Source organism: Ovis canadensis, chromosome 4 (assembly GCF_042477335.2).
Source record: "Ovis canadensis isolate MfBH-ARS-UI-01 breed Bighorn chromosome 4, ARS-UI_OviCan_v2, whole genome shotgun sequence".
Lineage (NCBI taxonomy): Eukaryota > Metazoa > Chordata > Mammalia > Artiodactyla > Bovidae > Ovis > Ovis canadensis.
The window spans coordinates 122,407,990-122,430,824 of record NC_091248.1 but is presented as its reverse complement, the minus strand read 5'-3'; the positions used below and the strand labels follow the sequence as shown (position 1 = coordinate 122,430,824).

At 40.7% G+C, this 22,835-nt stretch overlaps 1 protein-coding gene across 8 annotated transcripts in view; it reads left to right on the top strand.

Moving 5' to 3' along the window:
* TPK1 (thiamin pyrophosphokinase 1) overlaps positions 1-22,835 on the top strand; it is a 379,100-nt gene that overhangs the window by 201,288 nt on the left and 154,977 nt on the right. For all 8 annotated transcript variants that reach the window (XM_069588648.1, XM_069588649.1, XM_069588647.1 and 5 more), the window contains one exon: positions 17,991-18,137. In XM_069588648.1, coding sequence (XP_069444749.1) covers positions 17,991-18,137 — 147 coding nt within the window. The remainder of the gene's footprint in view (positions 1-17,990; positions 18,138-22,835) is intronic.

Sequence of the window (22,835 nt, the reverse complement as noted above, 5' to 3'; positions counted from 1 at the left end):
CAGCAGGACGATTGCACAGCTCCGCTAATCACCCTTGGCCTCAGGCCTCGATGGAGAGAGAAGAGGGCTGGCGTGCTCTAGCTTCTGCCAGCTTGCATGTGGTTTGTGCTCACTGTGCGGTCACTAAGGGGCGTTATTACCCAACATATGTCAAAAGTTGGCTTCAGAGTTCCAAAGGTAGACTTCCTTCCCTTAAATGTACTATGGAAGCTCCTGGGGATCTTCTGCTAATAAGCTTAACGAACTTTGATGTAGTACCTATAGCCAGGTCAGTATGCTATGATTTGGTGGCCAAACCAATGGCCTCAAATAGTCTCCATTCTAATAAAGGAAACAGATAGATCCGTCACCATATACTAATTCGGACTGTCATAGTTGCTGTGGCTTGCCTCTTCAGGATAGTTCCAGCTTTTTAAAAAGCAGATTTGTTTTGTATAGAACTCTTCTCTACTTCACCTTTTACTTATTTAATTTTTATTTATTTACTTGAAACCTAGACAATATTTTTTAATGTATAGCGACATCAGTTTGCTGGCAAAGATTCATATCATCAGAGCTATGGTTTTTCCAGTAGTCATGTACAGATGTGAGAGTTGGGCCATAAAGAAAGTTGACCACTGAAGAACTGACACTTTTGATTTGTGGTACTGGAGAAAACTCTTGAGAGTCCTTTGGACAGCAAGGAGATCAAACCAGTCTATCCTAAAGGAAATCAGTCCTGAATATTCATTGGAAGAACTAATGATGAAGCTCCAATACTTTGGCCATCTGATGCAAAGAGCCAACTCATTGAAAAAGACCCTGATGCTGGGAAAGACTGAGTGCAGGAAGAGAAGGGGGAGACAGAGGATGTGATGGTTGGATGGCATCATTGACTCAAGGGACATGAGTTTGAGCAGAGTTGATGGTAAAGGTGGGAGATGGTGAAGGACAAGGAAGTCTGGTGTGCTGCAGTTCGTAGGGTCACAAAGAGCTGGACATGGTTTAGCGACTGAACAACAACAATTCACTTATTTGGTTGTGCTGGATCTTCCTCGCTGGGTGCAGGCCTTTTCTAGTGGCGAGTGGGGGCTACTCTGTTTGTGGCGCATGGGCTTCTCATTGTGGTGGATTCTCTTACTGCAGAGCATAGGCACTAGGTGCGGGGGCTTCGGTAGTTGCAGCTTCCAGCTCTGGAGCAAATGCTCAGTGGTTATTGCAAACGGGTTTAGTTGCTCCGCAGCATGTGGGATCTTCCTAGATCACAGATCGAGCATGCTTTGGCAGGCAGACTCTCAATCACTGGACCACCAGGGAAGTCCCTTTGGTTCACTTTTAAATTTACATTTGAGAAAATGGAATAAGAATTTTTTTCTAATGAAATTATACCTAATACCGATAAACCCTGATATGACCACCTGATTTAAATAGTTTCCATCCGCTCCGCCCCATCCCTCCTCTTCTTCCATCTCCAGGTTCAGCAGCCCTTTCCCCTTTCCTGCTGAATTTCTGCATTCCACTTGTCACCATCAGACATGTTTAGAATGGTTGCTTCTGTATTCACTGGCTGGAATGTAAAGTTTGTGTAGGCAGGGAATTGTGCTTGTTTGTTCTCCGCTGTATTGCCATCATCTAAAGCAATTCCTGGCCTTCCATAAATATTCATTAAATGAATATATACATATATGTAAGAACACCCTTTATATCAAATGTTGGTAAATTTTATTTAGTAATCTGCTTTGACATTAACAAAACTTGCTCTCCTGCCCTAGCTCTTGTTCCTTTGTAATTGAACACGCTATTATTTTGGCCAGTGCATGGAGATGTCCACTATTGCTTGGTCATACACACACATCCAGCTTTTCTCTTCACTGTATGGGGCAGGGAAAGGGGATGTGTGTTGTGTGTTTTTAAAAACAGTACAAATGGTATCTTCTTTTCATTTCATTAATTGATATCTTACTTCTGGGACCTGTTTCTTTTTCTAAGCTTAAGTTTCTTGAGAAAGTTGAGAGCTGACAAATGAGAATACATAGAAATTGTCTCATAAGCCATGGCCATTGTGAACTTGACAAGGATAAATCTTGCCAAATTCCTTGAATTGATATAGAAAGCAGTACCGTACAATTTCAGCATCAGTTCTGTAGCTGAGGCATTGTAAGACTCTCATAACACGTTTTTCTACCTTTGTGCCTGTGCTTATCTACCCCAAAGGGATGTTGTAAGCTTAATTGGTAATTTTTGTGAAGTTCTAAAAAGCAACATGTCTCTCTCTCTCACACACACACACACACACACACACACACACACACACAAATGCACATTCAACTATACATCAGTATGCCTACACAGACCCCCTTTTAATTTTTACTGTATTACCAGAATTGCTATCTTTGTCAAGTGACAAACTACTTACATGTTCAGGTTCTGGAACAAATGAGGTGCAAGCTAAGTATCAGGAGGAAGGAAGGAGAAGAAAAATTCTGTGCATTGTGTGAACTAGCAGGCTGTTTCCTAGATCATTTTGGAAAAGCCTTCAAAAGAGAAATTCACATCTCTGTTTTTTCTTTCTTCTCAGAGACCAGCAATCTTTTTTATAGTGCTGTGCAACAAGAGAAAATAGATATTCCCCATGCTTTGGAGTGACTCAGGAGATGCTGCGATGGATATAAAAAGCTAACTGCCCTTAAGGCTGTGGCAGCCTAATTCATCCCTGTCAGAGGAAAGGTGTGCTTTTATGGGCCCCAGGACAAGGGTTAAGTTTATCTGCTTACCAGGACTCTCAGCTGGATGACTCAGTTACCAGATAAAATTTCTTATTAACGCAGAGAATTGCACATATGGTTGGTGTGGTGCTCCTTTGCAGGAGAACACTGACCTAATGTGAAAAGGACTATTTTATTTAGTTACTCCATCGTGGCGGAGAAGGCAATGGCACCCCACCCGAGTACTCTTGCCTGGAAAATCCCATGGACGGAGGAGCCTGGTGGGCTGCAGTCCATGGGGTCGCTAAGAGTCGGAAACGACTGAGCGACTTCACTTTCACTTTTCACTTTCATGCATTGGAGAAGGAAATGGCAGTCCCCTTCAGTGTTCTTGCCTGGAGAATCCCAGGGACGGGGGAGCCTGGTGGGCTGCCGTCTCCGGGGTTGCACAGTCAGACATGATTGAAGCGACTTAGCAGCAGCAGCATCGTGGAGATGCAGAAACTGCAGATGGAGGAGGAAACTATGTCTTATGTTAATCTTCTGGAAGATTCATGTACTTATAATAGAACATCCTGAAATTGCTTAGTAGATTATAAAATTTCTTCTTTTTCTATGTACCTGTTTTCCAGATGTATCATATGTAGTAGTACTTATCTCATAATTACGATTGTCCATAATGATAGTATCTACATTTTTTAAGCAATAAATTCATTTGTTTGAGGCTACAGACTAGACATATAGAGTTTGTCTTGGTTTAACAGCAAAAGATTATTTCAAATTTTAGTAAACAAATTTTTATTTCTAACTTTATGCTTAGGGCTAAAATGAAAAAAGACAGCAGTGGAAGGGAGAACAGGGTACTGGGATGATAGTAGGGAATGATAGAGAGGAAGCAGTAGGCAGTCCCCAAAAACCTTAGTTTAGCCTTTCATCTAACCAACTGAAGATTGCCTGCCCAAACAGAAGAATAACTTGTTTCATGTTAGATTTTTTAAATGTTAGGATAAATATTCATAGTAGGCTACTTAAAAACCCTGTAACATTCATGTTTAAGAAATGATGTGCTATAGTTTAAGTCATGAATAAAGAACTGAAATGACGTGAACTGCATGTCACAGGGATATGCACATCAGACTGATACATTTTTCGGTGGTAGTTTAGCAAGTAATCAGGAGAAGAGATATATACATAGTAATACCTTCTTTGTGTTAGGTGATGAGCCTCGTTATCTCAGAAAGTTCCATTTAAATCAGAGCAGGTGGAATCCCATAGCATTCACTCACTATTCACTCTCTTTGCAGCTGAAAGTGAAAAATGTCTTTGTTTCCATGACTGTCTCTTTTCCCAGAAGTTCTGCTTAGCATTCCATGGCCAGCATGCTGGACCTTAAGAGATAGATGGCATAGAAATAAGATAATATCAGCATCTCTTCTGGGTCCACTAGGAGCCTTACCCTGTCAATATGTATGTGACTATGTGTACTTTGCAGTAGGAACAGCTGTGTCAAAATAGTTGAAGCACAGTAGAAATAAGACTATCTGAATTCTGAGTTCACTGATTACATTTTAATTCTATTTCTTCATCCATTTCTACTAGAGATTTTAGTTGACTATAAAATTGACCCTATAGATTTCGACTTTTTTCAAAACATCTGTATAAATGAAGGAAATTATTTCAGAAAGAGGAACTTATCATTAAACAAATATATTCTCCCAGATGGCATTCAGTTTACTATGATGCTTATGGAGATGGAATACAGTTAGCAAAATAGCAAATGACCTCGCTTAAAACTAAACGTAGACCTGGTGATGATGAGGTGATCAGCTATTTTGTATACATGTATTAGCTGAAGGAAACGTACTACATTGCAAGAAATAAGCTTTAAGTAATTAATGTCACTGCAGTTAACAGTTTTAACATTTTCATTTGGCGTTATAAAATGGTCCAATGCATAATCTAGAAACCAGAGTGTTAATGACCAAGTGCAAAATTTGCAATCAAAATGTCTCTATTCTCCCAGAAGGTGGGAAGGGGGTAATTAACATAAACTATTTATATTGCACCAGATTGCAAAATCTAAGGATTGCACTGCAGCAAGCCTGATAGCCACCTATTATTAACTGGTCAATAAAAAATGAAGAGCGTTTTATGCCACTAAACTTTGGGAAAATAATGCACCCGAAGTGCTACGAATAGCCAAACCTAATCCATCCAGACATGGGAGCCATGAGTTTCATTTATCATTTTAGACAAGAATATGCAGCTAAGACTTGTTTTATGGCTGAAGCCAAAGCAAGAAATATTGTTTGTAGTATAGAAAGCAAATCATGATGATGCAAGATAGGATAATCGCTTTTAAAACTAATCACAAGTACAGAAATACTAATCTGGGAATAGAGCAGAGGTTTTGAAAATTGTTTTCAGCTTGCTCAGTGGTGGGAATGGAAGGGGATGAGAGAAAGAGGATGGAAGGGGATGAGAGAAAGAGGGTGAAAGGGGATGAGAGAAAGAAGATGTGGGTTCCACGTTCTGGTGCCTCGAAACCCACGTTCCAACGGGTGGGAAGAATGACTGCTTGGCACTCTCTCAATGCTCAGCTTTAGTAGGACATCATGTATGTTATAGAATTTTTGGCCAGGGTGAAAATATCTGGTGCTTTTTCAGTAGAATGGGCAGGAAAGCAGATGTGAATTTTTTCATTCATCTACCAAGCAGTCAGTTAACTTCAATGGATGACATTTACCCAAACTGGAAGATGCTCTCAAACTCTACTTCCAAAGCTAGTGGTTCCTGAATATGATACAAATCATACTTTGAGTTTTCATTTTGCACTAAATACCAACTGTGTTGAAGATGCTATGCTAGGTATTTTGGGTTTTCTAAACCACAAATGATACATCTTTCCATTTCCCAAGACCTCAGATGACATGAGAAGTTTGGAGACAATAATGACCTCTAGTAGACTTATCCATGTTATTTATACAGACCATGATTTTATGTAATTTTTACTTATATATATGTTCCTGACTTTTCAAAGAATTTAATTTTCAGCAGAGATAGTAAAATAAAATTATGTAAAAAAAAACACACACACACACAAGTATGTGTTTAATTTTTTCTATTCAGCTCTCCTTGGCATTCACTTTCTGATATAGAGAAATGTAAATACATGCAAAAATGCTCTTGCCATCCCTGTGTATTTATATAGAAGAAAAAATAACTCATTTCCACATTTAACAATTGTGCTTTTTGTTTACTTGGAAAAAATATGTTCTTTCCCCAGGGAAACCATATCCTCACTGATATGGTTTGAGAACCTACAGGCCAAGTAATCAAGGAAATATTAGTATTCATGATAGATCTGTAATGAAAGGTAACACTGTTACTACAACCAGGCGTGAAATGTTTAACTAAAAAATTCAAAGCCCAGGGTACATCAAAAAAGCATTTCATTATCTTGGGCATGAACTCAGTCGTTGTCCTATTCTCTGTCACGACCAGGGCAGCTGAAATTAAGTGTTATCAAGGATTTCAAATAGCAGCCTGAGGGAAAGCAAGGAAAACTGGTATGCAGCAAGAATTCTAAGAAGAAGTGAACATCAGTGCTAAAAAGATTGTTTGGTGTCACAAAGGAAGGATCTTTAATCTCTAGATAAAAAATGTGAATTTTGATCTATGGGTAATGTTAACCTGTTAGAAAATTTTGAATGAGACATTGTAATACAATTTAGAAAGTGTCATGGCTGTGTGCAAGCTGAATTGAAGGATGAAAAATTTCATGATAGTAATAAAAGAACCAGTTACAGGATTCTTGGAAGGATAACTCTTCAGTCGTCTTTTCCATCAAGAATCTGAGAAAGAAATAGAGACCTTGGAAAATAGACTTCAAGTGTGTGCTTGATGATGCTTGGTTATTCACCAGAGGTAAAGCGTGGAAACTGTAACCGTTCAGCTAGCAGATGTCTGTAACATGTTTACCAGCCAATCGAAGTACTGTAGGTTGAAGAGGGCAACCTGAATGAGACAGTTTCTGACCCTAAGACCTTGCGGTCTGTGAAGTGGATGCCATTATAAGTGGGATAGGACAGGTGGGAAGCCCCTTGGAAGTGGACGTTCTCCAGCGTGAACTCTCCTTGCAGGTGGTAACTCAGCGGGATCTGGAAGATGAACTAGGAACTAGCCAGAATCAAGAGAGTGTTTTGTTCTGAGTCTTCAAGACCAAAGGTGAAACTCTTAGGTTTGGGATGTCAAAGGGTAGGTAATACCGAAAGTCCTGATCACACGTGCACACTTGGACCATTTACATGTTTCCTATAACAGGCTCATAGAATGCACTAGGCATTTGTAGGCCCGTCTCTGCTGGCCTCCTCTGCTGCTGACTTGCAGCTAGTGTGTCAAGGACCTGTGGCAAAAAGAATTGCTTCCAGTCTGGGCATGCTGACCTCCCCAGTGAGGATATGGACTGCCTGGACTTTTGTTGCTACAACTTTTACTGGGGTATTATAGTTTTAAACAGTTGGGAGTCTTAGCATAGACCCTTTTCATTGCCTCCCTAGTTTTCTGTCAAATACAAACAAGCTTGTGTACATTGCCCACTTTTCAGGTATAAATATGTCCCTTCCTCTTCTTCTTTTTTAATTTCTTTAAACTTTTCATTCAAAGAACATGTTCAAAAACAAGCTTTGTGTAAATATGTTTATGACATCTCTTAATAACATATTTGCAGTTTGACATAGTGAGATGAAAATGCTCTGTTCAAACAAGTTTTCTTTCTTTCTTTTTTTTTTTTAAAGAAGGTGGAGGTAGGCATCTTTGGAAATACTTTACAAGGGAGAGTGAGGGGAGGGAATAGTTCCAGCGCTGAAGTTTGCAATCTTGTGATGTGTTCTGAGAACTGAAGTGTTTCTAGAATATAAAGGGGGGTGGGAGTTGTGGATGCAACTTACAAGTGAGTATTAGAGGAGATGGGACTTTAGTTTGTAGATTCTGGAGAGCTAATACTTCAAGAGAACATTGGCATGATCAGATTTGAGATGTAGAAAGCTTTCTCTTGTAATCAGATAGGAAACTACTTGGTTACAGAAAGCAGGAGACCAGTGGGGTCACCCCGGTGAGGGAGGTGATGACTCAATTAAGGCTGTAGAAAGAAGGATGGAGAGCAAATTATTTGAGGAAAAATCTGGAGCCTTATTATCTTGCCACTGCAAGAGGCATGATTTCTTTCTCACCGAAACAGGCTGCCATTAAACTGTGACTCATTGGGCCTTGTTGAAATTTAAATAGGGTCCCTGTGGTATTGTTTTCCACAGGCTGCCAAGATCCAGCCAGGTACCGTCTTTGTTTGTCAATACAGTATATTCTGATACCGTGAAGCCTCAGGTCTTTAATTTCTCTGGTGTCTCATTGTACTTCACATCAGTCACTTGAATTGTTTTATCGGCTTTATTGAAACATACTTTGATATCACTGGGCTGTTGGCAGGTGGTTGTTTCTGTTCTCTCCTGACCCAGTGATTTCCTTCATAGGCTGCACTGGGTTTTCCATCTTTAAATTAGAGCATCCAGCAACTGGACCAGAGAATTTCATCTCCTATTCAAGCCTAGTTGTCATATAGTATGGATCTCTGAAGGTTAAGGGAAGCTTAAGGATAACGTCTAAATTTTTTGAGACCCTTGTGTTTAATTTGGTTCAGTTGGCTACATACTTGGAATTCTCGAACAGCAGGATAAACGTGTGTCTTGGTTTACATGGGATAGTCCTGTTTTGTGCCTGTATCCTTGGTGTAATTATTTATAATGTTCCGTTTTACTTTCAAGGGTGTCTCAGCTTGTGCATTCAATTGTATGGTCACCCTGTCTATCAGGGATAGCCTCAAAGAAGTTGTCCATTTATGCACCTCCAAAATTCAATTTATGAAGAGTCAATGCAATTAAAATATGCTGACAGCCACTTTCCCTGCTGTAGACTTCATGCATGCTGTATCTAAGTCTTTTTGAGGACAAATGGAGAAAAACATGTCATTTGTTTACCAAAAGGCTTTGATTGTATAATAGAAAAATGAAATTGCTTCTCCTTTTGGAGTTATATATCCTTCAGCCAGTCTTGTCATGATTCTATTAAGGCAGATAACGCAAAGCCAAGTTTCTCAGTTGTTCTCTAAACAAAATAGACACAATTATTATTTAACCAGAGAATCTCATGTGGACTGTAACTGTTAGAAGTGAAAGAGATCTTCAAAAACAGGTTAGGGAATTTTTTTAACATTTTATATATTACAGAATATGGCATGATAGATAACACACTTGTGTTATCTGTGCACAAATATTTTGTTTAAAATATTTTCTCTATAGATCTAATAGGATTGTAGCAACATTTTTTAGAGTTACAAACACTGAATCTTTGATGGATCACAGCCAACAGAAAATGTGTTAGTCTTTGAGAGTAACTTTCGCTCTTTAGAGGATGGTAGATGTGATCTAAAATAAGGAGACTTGCCCTCGAATATGCACACTCTCCCTCTCATTGCCCTCTGAAACTCATGGTCCATCCTCATTAAAAATCCCCTGTATTTATAATGTCTTCACGCGTAACGCCAACAGAAAGTGGGCTTTTTTCTAAGGACAGCGGTTCTCTGCAGCCATAGTAGTGCTATTGAATGTTTTGTCTTTTCGCCTACTGCTTTTTCTAGATGGGGCCCCAGAAATAGGAGTGGATGACTTCACTGTTCTTTGCTATTTCTAGAGCTGTGTGATCCACTGGCCACCTGAGCCCTTGACATGTAGCTAGCCTGACTTAAGGTGTGCCGTCACTGTGAAATACATTGCAGATTTTGAAGACCAAGCAAGAAAAAAGAAGAATGTAAAGTATCTCTATTTTTCCAGCTTTATTGAGATACTCGGTATATAACGCTGTGTACCTTTAAAGTATAAACACGGTTTAGTACACATACATGCTGCAAAATGAGCACCCTAGTAAGAGTCAGTTAGCAAGTCCGTCACCTCACATGATTACTTTTGTTTGTTGTTCTAACAGAACATTTACGGTCTACTTTTAGTAACTTCCAAGTATGTAGTTCAGTATTGTTGGCTATAGTCACCCTGCTGTCCATGAGACATTTAAAACTTATCATTTATCTGGAAGTTTGTACTTTTTGACCGATGTCTCTCTACTTCCCTATCCCCACAACTGACATTCTCCTCTCTCTCTGTCTTTTTTTTTTTTTTTTGAGTTTAGAATTATTTTATTTGTTTATTTTTAAACTTTTTATTTTGTAATGGGGTATAGCCAATTAACAAGATTGTGATAGTTTCAGGTGAACAGCAGAGGTGCGCAGCCATCTATATCCATGTATCCATTTTCCCCTAAACTCCCCTCCCATCCAGGCTGCCATGTGGCGTTGAGCAGAGTTCCATGTACCGTGTGGTCAATCTCGTTGGTTATCCGTTTTAAATGTAGCAGTATTTTCATGGCATTCCAGTCTTCTTTGAGTTTAGTTTTTGAAAATTTTTCTGTGAGGTCATACAGTGTTTGTCCTTCTTTATCCGATTTATGTCACTTGGCATCTCAAGCCTCCAGGTTCATCCATGTTGTCACAAATGGTAGAATTTCCTTCTTTCTTGTGTCTGAATATTATTCCATTGTGTGTATGTTTGTGTGTATTATATATGCAATACAAGATACATATATATGTCTCTTGCATATTTTCTGATCTTTTTTTATGCATTCGTCTGTTGACAGACACTTAGACTGTTTCCATGTCTTGACTATTGCGGCTAATGCTGCGGTGACCATCGGAGTGTGGTGATCTCTTTGAGATCATGACTTCTTCTGTGTATTACCCAGAAGGAGCAGAAGAAAGATGGCTGGATCATATAGAAGTTCTGTGTGTAATTTTGTGAAAGTGAAGTGAAAGTGAAAATTGCTCAGCTGTGTCCACCTCTTTGAGACCCCAGGGGCTATACAGTCCATGGAATTCTCCAGGCCAGAATACTAGAGTGGGTAGCCTTTCCCTTCTCCAAGGGATCTTCCCAACCCAGGGATCGAGCCCAGGTCTCCCACATGGCAGGCAGATTCTTTACCAGCTGAGCCACAAGGGAAGCCTTAATTTTCTGAGAGCCCTTCCTACTGTTTTCCACAGTGACCGCACCAGTTTCATTCCCATCAACAGTATGTAAGAGTTCCCTTTTCTTCACATCCTACTGACACTAACTAATCTCTCATCCTTTTGATAACAGCCATTCTGACTGGTGTGAGGTGGTATCTCATTGTGGTTTTGGTTTGCACTTCTCTGATGGTTAGCGATGTTGAACTTCTTTTTACATGCCTGTTGGCCATCTACATGTCCTCTTTGGAAAAATGTTTATTCGGTTCTTCTGCCCATTTTTTAACTGCTTGGTTTACTTGTTTCTTTCTTTTGATGTTGACTTGTATGAGCCTTTTATATATCTGGGATAGTAACCCTTTATCAGTCATATCATTTGCAAATATTTTCTCCTGTCCAGTAGGTTGTATTTTCATGTTGTCAGTGGTTTCCTTTGCTGCAACAAATCTTTTAAGTCTCATTAGGCCTCATTTGTTTGGTTTTGCTTTTGCTTCCTTTGCGTTAATAGATAGATCCAAAAAGAAAATCGCTGGAGGGTTCTGAGCAGAAGGGTGCAAGATCTGGTTTACATTTTGACAGGGTTATTTTTGTTACTATATTGAGAATAGATTGTGGAGAAATAAGGGCAAAAGCAGAGCTCTGTTGGAGGCCACTGCAGTCTTTCCCATGAGCTATAATGGTGGCTCATATTCTCTGACAGATTTTGGTGGCCGTGGTTGTGATGGGGTTGTAGGAAGTGACAAGGGGAGAAATTTTGGATGTCTACTGAACTGAGACTTCCCTGGTGGCTCAGATGGTAAAATTCATGCCTGCAATGCCGGAGACCTGGGTTTGATCCCTGGGTCGGGAAGATTCCCTGGGTCGGGAAGATCCCCTGGAGAAGGAAATGGCAATCCATTCCAGTATTCTTGCCTGGAGAATCCCATGGACAGAGGAGCTTGGTTGGCTGCAGACCATGGGGTGTCAAAGAGTCAGAAAAACTGAGTGACTTTCACTGAACTTAGGACCAATATAATTTTTTTATGGGGTATAAGAGAGAAGAGTTAAGAATGAACCCTGGGAGTTTGGGGTAGAATAGCTTTTGTGGGGAAAACAGTGGGAGATCATGATTCAGGGAAAGATCAGGTTAACATAGAGGTCTCTATTGGATTCCAAATGCAGATGTCAAGTAAACATTGAATATGGGAGCCTGGAGTTGAGGAGAAAGGGTCTGGATTGATGATAGACTGTTAGAAAGTGTTGACATTGTTGGTATTTATAGCCACAAGGCTGTCAGAGAACACCAAGGCAGAGTATGTAATGACAGAAGAGAATTAAGGACTTTACTCTGGGCTATTCCAAAGTTGTTATGTTGGTTCCTGAGAGGAAGCAACCAATGAGATCAGAGAAATATGGTTTTGCTGGAAGCCCATATTTCTGTGAGAGACTGTATCTGGGAGGAGGTAAAAATAACCTTGTGTCAGATGTTGCAATATCAGAACTGATAACTGCTCAGGATGGCTTTCCATGTAATGCTAATAAAAGTCAGGACTTTTCAGTGCCTTACTGAGGCTCTTTTCAGATCTAGCATTTAGATTTTACTCTGATTCCTCCTAATTTTGCATTCAGTTCTCATGACTACCCTCCTGACACTCTTTGAACAGAGAAATGGATAAAGAAGATGTAGAACATGAACAAGTATGCCATGGAATATTACTCAGCCATTCAGCGGAGCAAAATTGGGTCATTTGTGGAGGTGTGGATGGACACAGAGTCTACCACACAGAGTGAAGTCAGAAAGTGAAAGTGAAAGTCGCTCAGTTGTGTCCAACTCTTTGCGATCCCATGGTCTATACAGTCCATGGAATTCTCCAGGCCAGAATACTGGAGTGGGTAGCCTTTCCCCTCTCCAGCAGATCTTCCCAACCCAGGAATCAAACCTAGGTCTCCCACATTGCAAGCAGTTTCTTTACCAGCTGAGTCACAAGGGAAGGCCAAGACTACTAGAGCAGGGAGCCTCTCCCTTCTCCAGCAGATCTTCCCAACCCAGGAATCAAACTGGGGTCTCCTGCATCACAGGTGGATTGTTTACCAACTGAGCTATCAGGGAAGCCCAGAAAGAGACAGAGAAATATTGTGTATTAATGCATATATGTGGAATCTAGAAAAATGGTACAGATGAACCTATTTGTAGGGCAGGAATACATATGCAGACCTAAAGAACAGATGCGTGGACATGGGTGGTGGTTTGTCTTGTTTACTGATCTATCCTAAGTGTTTAGTACCTAATAGACAGTAAGTGATCAGCAAATATATACTGCCCAGGGCAACACATGTGAAATAAGTTATTGTTTTCAAAAGCTGCCAACTATGGGAATCCTTGCCAAGTATGGAAGTACTATTTTGTACATTTTAGATGGTGTTAATGCAGCCTAATAATCAGCTTCTTGCCTCTCTGGTTATTTATTCAATTTTCCCTGATTTGTGTGTGTTGATGAAGCTCAGAAATGCTTACTGTCTGCTGTGTTGCACATGCTGCGGCTGCTGTCTGTGTTTCTTAGGTCTCCTCTAGAAGGAGAGAAGTGGAGAAGGCAATGGCACCCCACTCCAGTACTCTTGCCTGGCAAATCCCATGGACAGAGGAGCCTGGTGGGCTGCAGTCCATGGGGTCACTAACAGTCGGACACGACTGAGTGACTTCCCTTTCACTTTTCACTTTCATGCATTGCAGAAGGAAATGGCAACCCACTCCAGTGTTCTTGCCTGGAGAATCCCAGGGACAGGGGAGACTGGTGGGCTGCCGTCTATGGGGTCACACAGAATCGGACACGACTGAAGTGACTTAGCAGCAGCAGAAGGAGAGAGAGAGAGACACAGGTGTATCAGCAGTCGTAACAAAGTCTGACTGTGTGTGCTGTAAGGAATAATCTGGGGGTTTTGAAGATTAGTCTGGTGTAGACACATGCAAGAGAGGCGTTTGAAATTAAATGGCTGTTTGGCTCACAGGTCCTAAAGGGGAAAGGTATGCAGGGGCCTTACGGGCAGAGGGCCCAGGGCGCAGGGTCTGAGCTTAACCAAGCAGGTGGGGAGCCAGCAGACAGCGAGGCTCTGTGAGCAAGTACCTTTGGGGGGGTTTAGAGCAGGGACACAGCAGGAGTGTGAGGGGCTGTCACTGGGTGTGTTTGAGTGTCACTAGGTCAGTCAGAGGAGGGCAGGGAGGGGAACTTGTGATAGAGACCAGTCTTATCACCCTGGTATACCTGGTCCTTGGAGTCAGGGGCTTATAGTCTGTGGAAATGCTGAGGCATCCAGAAAATACTGTTTTAAAAATTTATGTTACACTGGGTGATGTTAGGAGTAATGCACCAGGCTTTGGATCCACATAGAAAAGGTGTCCTGGCTGTCTGTAAACAGCCAGCTTTAGCCTGAAAAGTCCTTCCCAGTGGCATTGTTGTCCTAAAGGCAGGCATCTAGGCTTATAAAGTGAAGTGAAAGTATTAATCACTTAGGCATGTCCGACTCTTTGGGACCCCGTGGACTGTAGCCTGCCAGGCTCCTCTGTCCATGGAATTCTCCAGGCAAGATACTGGAATGGATTGCCATTCCCATCTCCAGGGGATCTTTCTCACCGAGGGACCAAACCCGGGTCTCGGGCATGGCACACAGATTCTTTACTATCTGAGCCACCAGGGAAGCCCTGTGTAAATATTGTTGGTGTCTGTCTTCTTTCTTCCATCTCTTTGAATGTCCTGTTTCCAGCCAGAGCTAGACAACTACAGAAACAGCTCCTGGCTGGCTCCTCCCGCCCCCCTGCAGCTTACGTTGATCCTCTAATGTTTTCATAATCAGTCTTGCTAAATACTTCCTGTAGAGAAAATGAGTAGTGATGAGAAGTAATCTTGCTGCTTCTTTATTCTGAAAAATTCAGTGACTGATTTACAGATACTGCTTATTCATCATGATATGCCAGTGTGGAAGATGGGGATTAAATTTCAGCCTCAAAGGTTATGGGATCCCTCAAGGCTTGAAGTATAGTAATGAAAAATTGAGAACCTAAAATAAGGGATTTCAGAATCTGCATAGGGAATAAACTATTTTATCATCAGATATTTGTTCTGCTGTGAATTTAGGATTATGTAGATAGGACTGTGCCATGTCCTTTTTACTAGAGCCTTAGAACTTTCTCTGCTGTGTCTTCCATTGCTGTTCAGTTGCTCAGTTGTGTCTGACTCTTTGCAAACCCATGGCCTATAGCGCACCAGGCTTCCCTGTCCTTCACTATCCCCTGGAGTTTGCTCAAACTTATATCCATTGAGTTGATGATGCCATCCCACCATCTCATCCACTGTCGCCCCCTTCTCCTCCTGCCCTCAATCTTTCCCAGCATCAGTTTCTTTTCCAGTGAATTGGCTCATTGTATCAGGTGGCCAAAGTATTGGAGCTTCAGCATCGGTCCTTCTAGTGAATATTCAGGGTGATTTCCTTTAGGATGGACTGGTTTCTTTCTTATATTGTCTTTCTTTTCAGTTTAAGGCAAATTCTCTTTGATTCTTCTGAGTTCCTATATAATTTCTGAGCCATTCCCCTCTGGTCTGGAGTGTTACTAATGAGATTTTCTAAGCACTGCTAAAAGCCATTACCTGACTTGACATCCCAAAGGCTTGTAGGTCACCCCTTTCTTCTGAAGACTTAGATGTCTTAATCTTCACCTTTGTATTAGGAGTAATACATGCTTCCTAGGGTACATGGTCTTCCTCTGCCTCAAATCTAATTCTCAGAGTTCCAGAAAGAGCTCCAAAAAAAAAAAATCAGATCTTCTAGATGTGTGGTATGCTTGTCTTAAAATACAATAGTTTTGACACAAAGTATCTTATTCAAAATCAAACTTCGTATTCTCCCTACACTCTGAAAAGGTCAAAAATAAGAAACTCATTCCCAACCTTGTGATTCTTCTGTGTAGTGTACTTTTTGTGTTGTTATGAATCCCCCTTCTGATGTATATATTCTCATATTATGGTAGTTAATCTAGTTCTTCCTTTGGCTGACTGGTCCTTTCTTGCCGTGTCTTCACTTATTCATTCATCAACATTTGAGTGTCTTGCATGTGTTAGGCACTGTGAGGAGGACCAGGGTCACAACCTGTGAGCTGCACAGCCTTTGGCTTAATGGCGACTTACGCCACTTACTGTTCCTCCAGAAACTGAACAGGTTGCACCGGTGCAGGGGTGTCGTGTTATTCTCTTAAAATCATGATTTCTTCAAGGAACATGTTATTTGAGCTTTTAAAATGTACTATTTAAAAACTAATAGCCAAATAGTTCCTATCTTTAAATAAGTTCTACTTACTTCAGGTAGAGTGAATAGTATAACTGTCAGTTCTTATTACATGTAAAGTTTTCTTGTGTCGACCTAAAAAGTAGTCACAACCTTGAAACTGAGAGTTATGTTTTATCTGGTGGGAAATTTTAGGACTTCAAGCCCAGGAGACAGCATCTCAAGTGGCCCTGAGAGAACTGCTCTGAGGAGGGGAGGAGCCAGGTTATATAGAAGTTTTTCAGCAAAGGGCAGGTAGTCGGAACATCAAAAGGCTAATTAAAGAAAATTTAATTAGATTTAAAAAGTTAAAAAACTAATTAAAGAAAACTAAGTGGCTCAGACAGTAAAGAGCCTGCCTGCAGTGTGGGAGATCTAGGCTCAATCCCTGCATTGGGAAGATCTCCTGGAGAAGGAAATGGCAACCCAGTCCAGTATTCTTATCTGGAAAATCCCATGGATCTAGGAGTCTGGCAAGCTATAGTCCATGGGTTGCAAAGAGTCAGACAAAACTGAGCGGCTAACAACAGCAACAGGTAGCCTAAGTTAAGGAATTTAGCACTTTTCTGTGCATGGGAAGATGCAGGAGTCTGGGCTCACTGAAATCATTCCTCCCATATGCCTCTCAGCTCTCTGAGGTCAGTATCCTGCATTGGTCATTGATCACACCCTGAGTTCTTCAGTGCTCACCATAGGGAGTGGCTGCAGCCTGAAGGCTGCCAGATTGAGCAGGCGCTATTCCCCTTCCTGAGTGCCTCTCAGGCTCAGGGGTTCGTATTTGGAGTGCAGGAATCATTGATGATTGTGGCATTCTCGTTTACTGATATGGCAGGAAATACTCTATTTCTTATTTACAATATTTTGATTAAGCTCTCCAGCTTTTCCTTTTTCATGATCAGTATAGGGGCTTTGACTCTGCTGATACATGAGAAGATCAGGCTGACTAGCCAAAGGAAGGAGACCAGGTTCCACCTCTCTTTCATTCTCCGTAATAAGGGCTTCGGCCAGAGGAGCCTGTGACCCTGCACCCTTCCACTGCTCCGTGGCCGATCTTCAACTATTGTTCTTATAAGTTAGGAAAGCATCGCAGTAATTTCATATATAAATAGCATGGAAATGTGTTATCCGCAATAGGGAAATGTTTAAATAAACTACACTGTAATGATAGGAAATGCTTTCTTTAAAGTGTTAAGTGAAAAAAATAACACATCAAATGACATGTAACAATAATAAACATATTAATAGTAATATAAATGTAATAATACTAAAAATAATGCGATGGAAGAGCAGCTGACATGTTTTTAGCAATCACTGTGTTGTGAACATGTTTTAAGTCTTTGCATTTATTAACCCATTTAGTGTCCTCATTTAATCCCCAGAACAACCCTATCAATTGGCCATTGTTACCCAGCTTTTCCATGTGAACAGAAAAATGCGGTACAGAGAATTTAGGCAATTTGCTGGGTTCAGTGAAGACAGTTCAGGTCTTTAGCATACTTGGACTGTGGCGGGGGCAATGACAGACCTCAGACCTGTAAAACAGGCTCCCTCACTGTTGGGTGCCATGTGGGTGGACGGGAGCAGCACCAGCTGCGGATTCGGGAAGACTTCCATGTGGAAGAAACACGGAGCAGAATTTTAAAGGAAGAGTTGGCTAGTTTTCCAGTTGAATAGGTAAATGGGAAAAACTTAACGATTGGTACCAAAAATGTTGCTCTCAGAAGCTGACTGCTACTTAACCAATCATGGGACTTAATTCCTTCATCTGAACAACACAGTCAATGTCTGCCATTTCTTCATGGCTTATCTAATGAACGAGAGTATTGAAAGCTCTATAGAAGTATTCAGTGCTATTTAATCATTTTAAATTCCTTAAATATGTGACTGCCGATTTTCCTGTGGTTTCATAGGTAGATATGATTGTGACCTTGGGAGGACTTGCTGGACGTTTTGACCAGATCATGGCATCTGTGAGCACTTTGTTCCAAGCGCCTCAAATAACTTCTTTGCCCATTATAATAATCCAAGAGGAATCTCTCGTCTACCTGCTCCAACCGGTAAGTGAGGATTAAATACAGTGTCCGCACTTTGCTTCTACAAAACCTGTAAGATTTTTATAGATAAGGCGAAAGCGTCTGCCCAGTGTACGTGTTTCAACTGAGTGAAGCTGACAAGTTTGACTGCCTCTGGTCACCGAAGGGGAACATAGGTGGAAGAGAAGCTGCAAACCTTTTATTTTGTTGTACTTAGAAAAACAAAACCAAAGAAAGGAAATAAGGTTTTTAATTAAATTGATTAAGAATTAAATTTAGCATTTTTGCATTTTGAGCAGCTGAATATGAGTGTCACTTGAGAAAAATCTCAGCAGAGGAAGCACAAAGCTTGGCAAATATTTCAAACAGAACTCTCCAATATTTTCAGTGTTGTGGTAATTGGAAACAGTGTTTGATTTTGTGAAGTACTTGAAGTCTTTAACTTTTACTGTTCATAAGTTGCTTGCTTGTTAATTTCACTTTCATGATGATGTCATTCGTTTCCCATGATAAACAGCAAGAGAATTTTCTATCAGTGTAGTGCTTAGAATAGAATTCTTATCATGTAAACATGTTTTATGAGGTTGATGGGTATATTTCAGTTTGAAAAATGATAGCTTGGTAACATTTTTAAAAACCAGTGGACAGTTGTTTTTTTCCTTTTTTGCCTCTCACTGAAGTGTGCTACATATAGCTTTGCTTCCACTCCGTCTGCTGTTCACCATCTGTAGCTTGTCATTTCCTAAAAATTGTTGTTTGGTTAATATGGCAAGTTGTAATGCATGCTCACCATTGTTCAGCCACTTGTGCATGGTTTTTTTTGTTGTTGTTTTCCTGCACTGCCTGGCTTTGTTGCTTTCTGGAACACTTTCTGTGAGATGTAAAAAGGAAGTTGAAGAATTCAGTTTTCAAACTTCATGCTGTCCATTTATTTGGTCAGCAAACAGTGACGGAGTGCCTGCTGCCTACCTGTTACACTGCTGGGTAATTGAAGATTAAACAGAAATAGTAACATAGGTTCTTTAGAACTGTAGTTCTAAAGATCTATAGTACATGTCCTGTGAAGGAGACATTTATTAAACACAAACATAAAGCTAGATTGAAAGTTTAGAACATAAAGATGATGAAAGATTATATAATCTGGTCATGGGTGTGGTAAGGAAATGCTTACAGAGGCATTCACGTTTTATTCAATCAATTAACTCAACAAATATTTACTGAGTACGTGCTGTGTGTCAGGTGCTTTTCTGGGGATACAGCAGCCAGCAATAGCAAAACCCTTGCTTTCATGGAACGTGCATTCTGTTGAGCTTACGTTTCAACAGACTCTTGAAGGATGAGCAGATCTCTGTTATGGGAAATGATGGGAAAGTCATTCCAGTTAGAAGGAGCCACTAAAGAAAGATAGAGCTGTAGGGCATGTTGTGGGATATACAGGTAATACTGAGCAGCCATATGGAAAATACCTAAATATCAGACTCAAAAGACTCTGAGGTCCAGAAGATAGTTTAGGTCCTGACTGTGAAAAGCCTTGAATGATATATACTAGAGTGAATTTTTTTGCCATAAGCTATGGCAAAGTTATTAAAACAGTTCAGTTAGCAGTCTGAGACACACAGATATGCTTCTTAGATTTCTAATTAGGTGTTTGTTAAATACTTACAATTTCCTGACACTTTCTGAAGTGTGAAACTCTCTACAGCTGTGAAGCATTGAACTTTATTGTTTTATTATTTTATTTATAAGATTATATGGACACTAAAATAGTCAACTGTAACTTGTTTCTGTATAAATATTCTGGCTAAGAAGTAACTAGATATCATAGGATAATTTTTGAAAAGTAAAGTTGGAACATTAACTGATAGCAAAAGCCATGTCTAAAAATGACTTCTGCTCTTAAGATCTTTTCATTGTCTGTGGTGTTCTGTATCTTTGTTGTATAAATAAGGACTTCCTAAAATGTATTCAGCTTGGGATTTCTTAGAATTAATTCTCCATCTATAGGCTGCTGTCTGTCCTCAGTTTGGAAAACTCACAGCCATTATGTTTTCAAATATTGTCCCATCACATGCTCTTTCTTTCTTCTTCTGCAGCTCCAGTTGAGTGTGTATGTATGTGTGTATACACACACGCACACACACACACACACACACACACACACATATGATCCTCTAATGGCATCACGTATATCTCAAAACTTGCTTCATATTTTCTTAGTTTCTCTGAGCTGCATTCTGAAGTTCCTCATCACCTCTGCAACCACTTCATTCTTCTGCTTTAGCTGTTCTATTTTGCTATTAAACGTATCCTTTTCGTAGCAAAGGCTTTTAAATTCCTGTCATGATTCATCTCTCTTACATACTTTCCCCTTACTCACATTTTAAAAACTCTTAAAATGTAATTGTACTTCCTTTATAGTCCAGAATAATTCTGATATCTGCAGTCTTTATAAGTTAGCTGTCTTTTCTGTTCTTTTTTCCTTTTATATTTTGTAACCTTGATTTCATTCTGTATTTTGTGATTTTTCTCTGTGACCTCGTATTTCTGAAAACTTTACCCGTGGGAATTACTTGAAATAGGAATTAAAAGTGAGTCCAAGAAGACTCTGGGGTGGATTTCTAGCCCAGTTATTTATAGACACTAAAAACTTAAGACCTTTTGTTTGAGATTTTTGGGAGACCATCTAGGTGGTATATATTTTGAAGCTAATTCTGCTGGGAGTTTGACTTCTGATTACAGATGCCCCAGGAAGACTTGTTCCTCTTCTCATCCAGAATTTGGTCGGCAGTTTTCCTAGCATTCCTGTGGGAGTGTTCTTTCTATTCGTCTTTGCTCTGTGAGTGTCTGCTTAAGCAGTGCAGTCTCCTTTACACTCCTACCTTGCTCAAGCTCACTCTCCTGATGTCCTTCCACACTCAGAGGCTGAAGAAATTGAAGTGCAGGTTCATGATTTGGTTAAAAAAAAAGAAAAAAATCAAATGCGTGTAAGGTGAAAGTTAGATTTGGTGTTCCTTTTCAATCAAAACCTAGTTTTGGGGTTTTGAGTATTCTTTGTGGGGGAGGGGAGATGTCTGATGCATCTGGAAAGATCCCCCCCTTTTTTTTTCCTAGCTTTTTGTTGTTGTCAATTGGCCAGGGTACTGATCTACCCTGGGTATGTTGCAGTGATAATTAACCCCCAAATCTCAAAGGCTTAACTGAGATTATGCTTAATTTTTTTTTTTCTCATTCATGGAGAATATGGTTTGGGTGGTATGGTTTACTTCTTATCTGAGCCAGTTGGGACACATTGAGGCAGCAGGGGAAAAAGGAAACTATAAGGCGTGGCACTGCATGTTTTCTTCTTTAAATTTTTTATAAATGTATTTATTTTTTGGCTGTGTGGCATGTGTAATCTTACTTCCCCAAGCAAGGATCGAACCCATGCCCCTTGATTTGAAAGTGCAAATCAACGCCTGGACCACCAGGCACCACATGTTTTTAAAGGCCAGGCCTGGCAGTGGGTTGCGTTGCCTTTGGTGGAACGCAGTTACACTGCCCCAGCCTGGTGTGAGGTGGTCTAAGAGAGGAACTCGTGGGCTGGAAAGAGGACTGAGCAGAGGGCATAGTCTCTGTCAGAGGGCCAGAAGCTGAAGTTGGGAGAGAAAGTCTGGGATCAGGACCCTACACAAAATGTATAGTAATGTAATCATCTTCTCTTTTCATTTGTAATATAACTCAAAGTTTAATCTTTAAAGAAGAGAATCCCCAGTTCCCCAAACGTAGTGATCATGATGAGTGTGCCTACACACACCCTGAGTGTGTTAGTCACTCAGTCTTTGTGTGTCCATGGACTGTAGCCCTCCAGGCTCCTCTGTCCATGGAATTCTCCAGGCAAGATTACTGGAGTGGGTTGCCATTCCTTTCTCCAGGGGATCTTTCCCATCCAGGGATTGAACCTGGGTCTCCTGCACTGAAGGCAGATTCTTTACTGTCTAAGCCACCAGGCCCTCTAGAATCTCTCTCTGGTCTGTTTGTTTTTGTCTTATTGAAACGACTAGAAAATTACCTTATCCTAAGCAAGTAACGATTGCATACTCTGAAGCGGAAAGCTCGTGCAAGACCACACCCTCGATCACAGGAGCAGTGAGAATGTTTAGCACAGACTTTGGTCTGGGGGCTTGGCGGGGCTGCCCAGAGACACTTCCTGGGTCCCTGCTTCTCAGTCACTTGTTTTTTGTATTGGAGTACAGTTGCTTTACAGTGCTGTGTGAGTTTCTACTGCACAGCTGTATATATACACATATCCCCCCAGTTTTGGAGTCCCTTCCCCTTTAGCCACCATAGAGGAGTGAGGAGGGCATGGCAACGTACTCCAGTATTGTTGCCTGGGGAATCCCATGGACAGAGGAGCCTGCAGGCTACAGTCCACTGGGTCGCAAAGAGTCGCACGCAACTTAGCAGCAGCAGAGCAGTGAGGTGTGCTATGCGGTAGGTTCTCATTAGTTCCCTATTTTATGAATAGTATCAATAATGTATATATGTCAACCCCAGTCTCCCAGTTCATCCCACCTGTCCCCATCATCCCTCCTTGGTATCCATACTTTTCCCCCTCTATGTCTGTGTCTCTCTTTCTGTTTTGTAAATAATATAATCTGTACCACGTTTTCAAATTCCACCCATATGCATTAACATACCTTACGTGATTTTCTGACTGGCTTCACTCTGTATGACAGAGTTGTC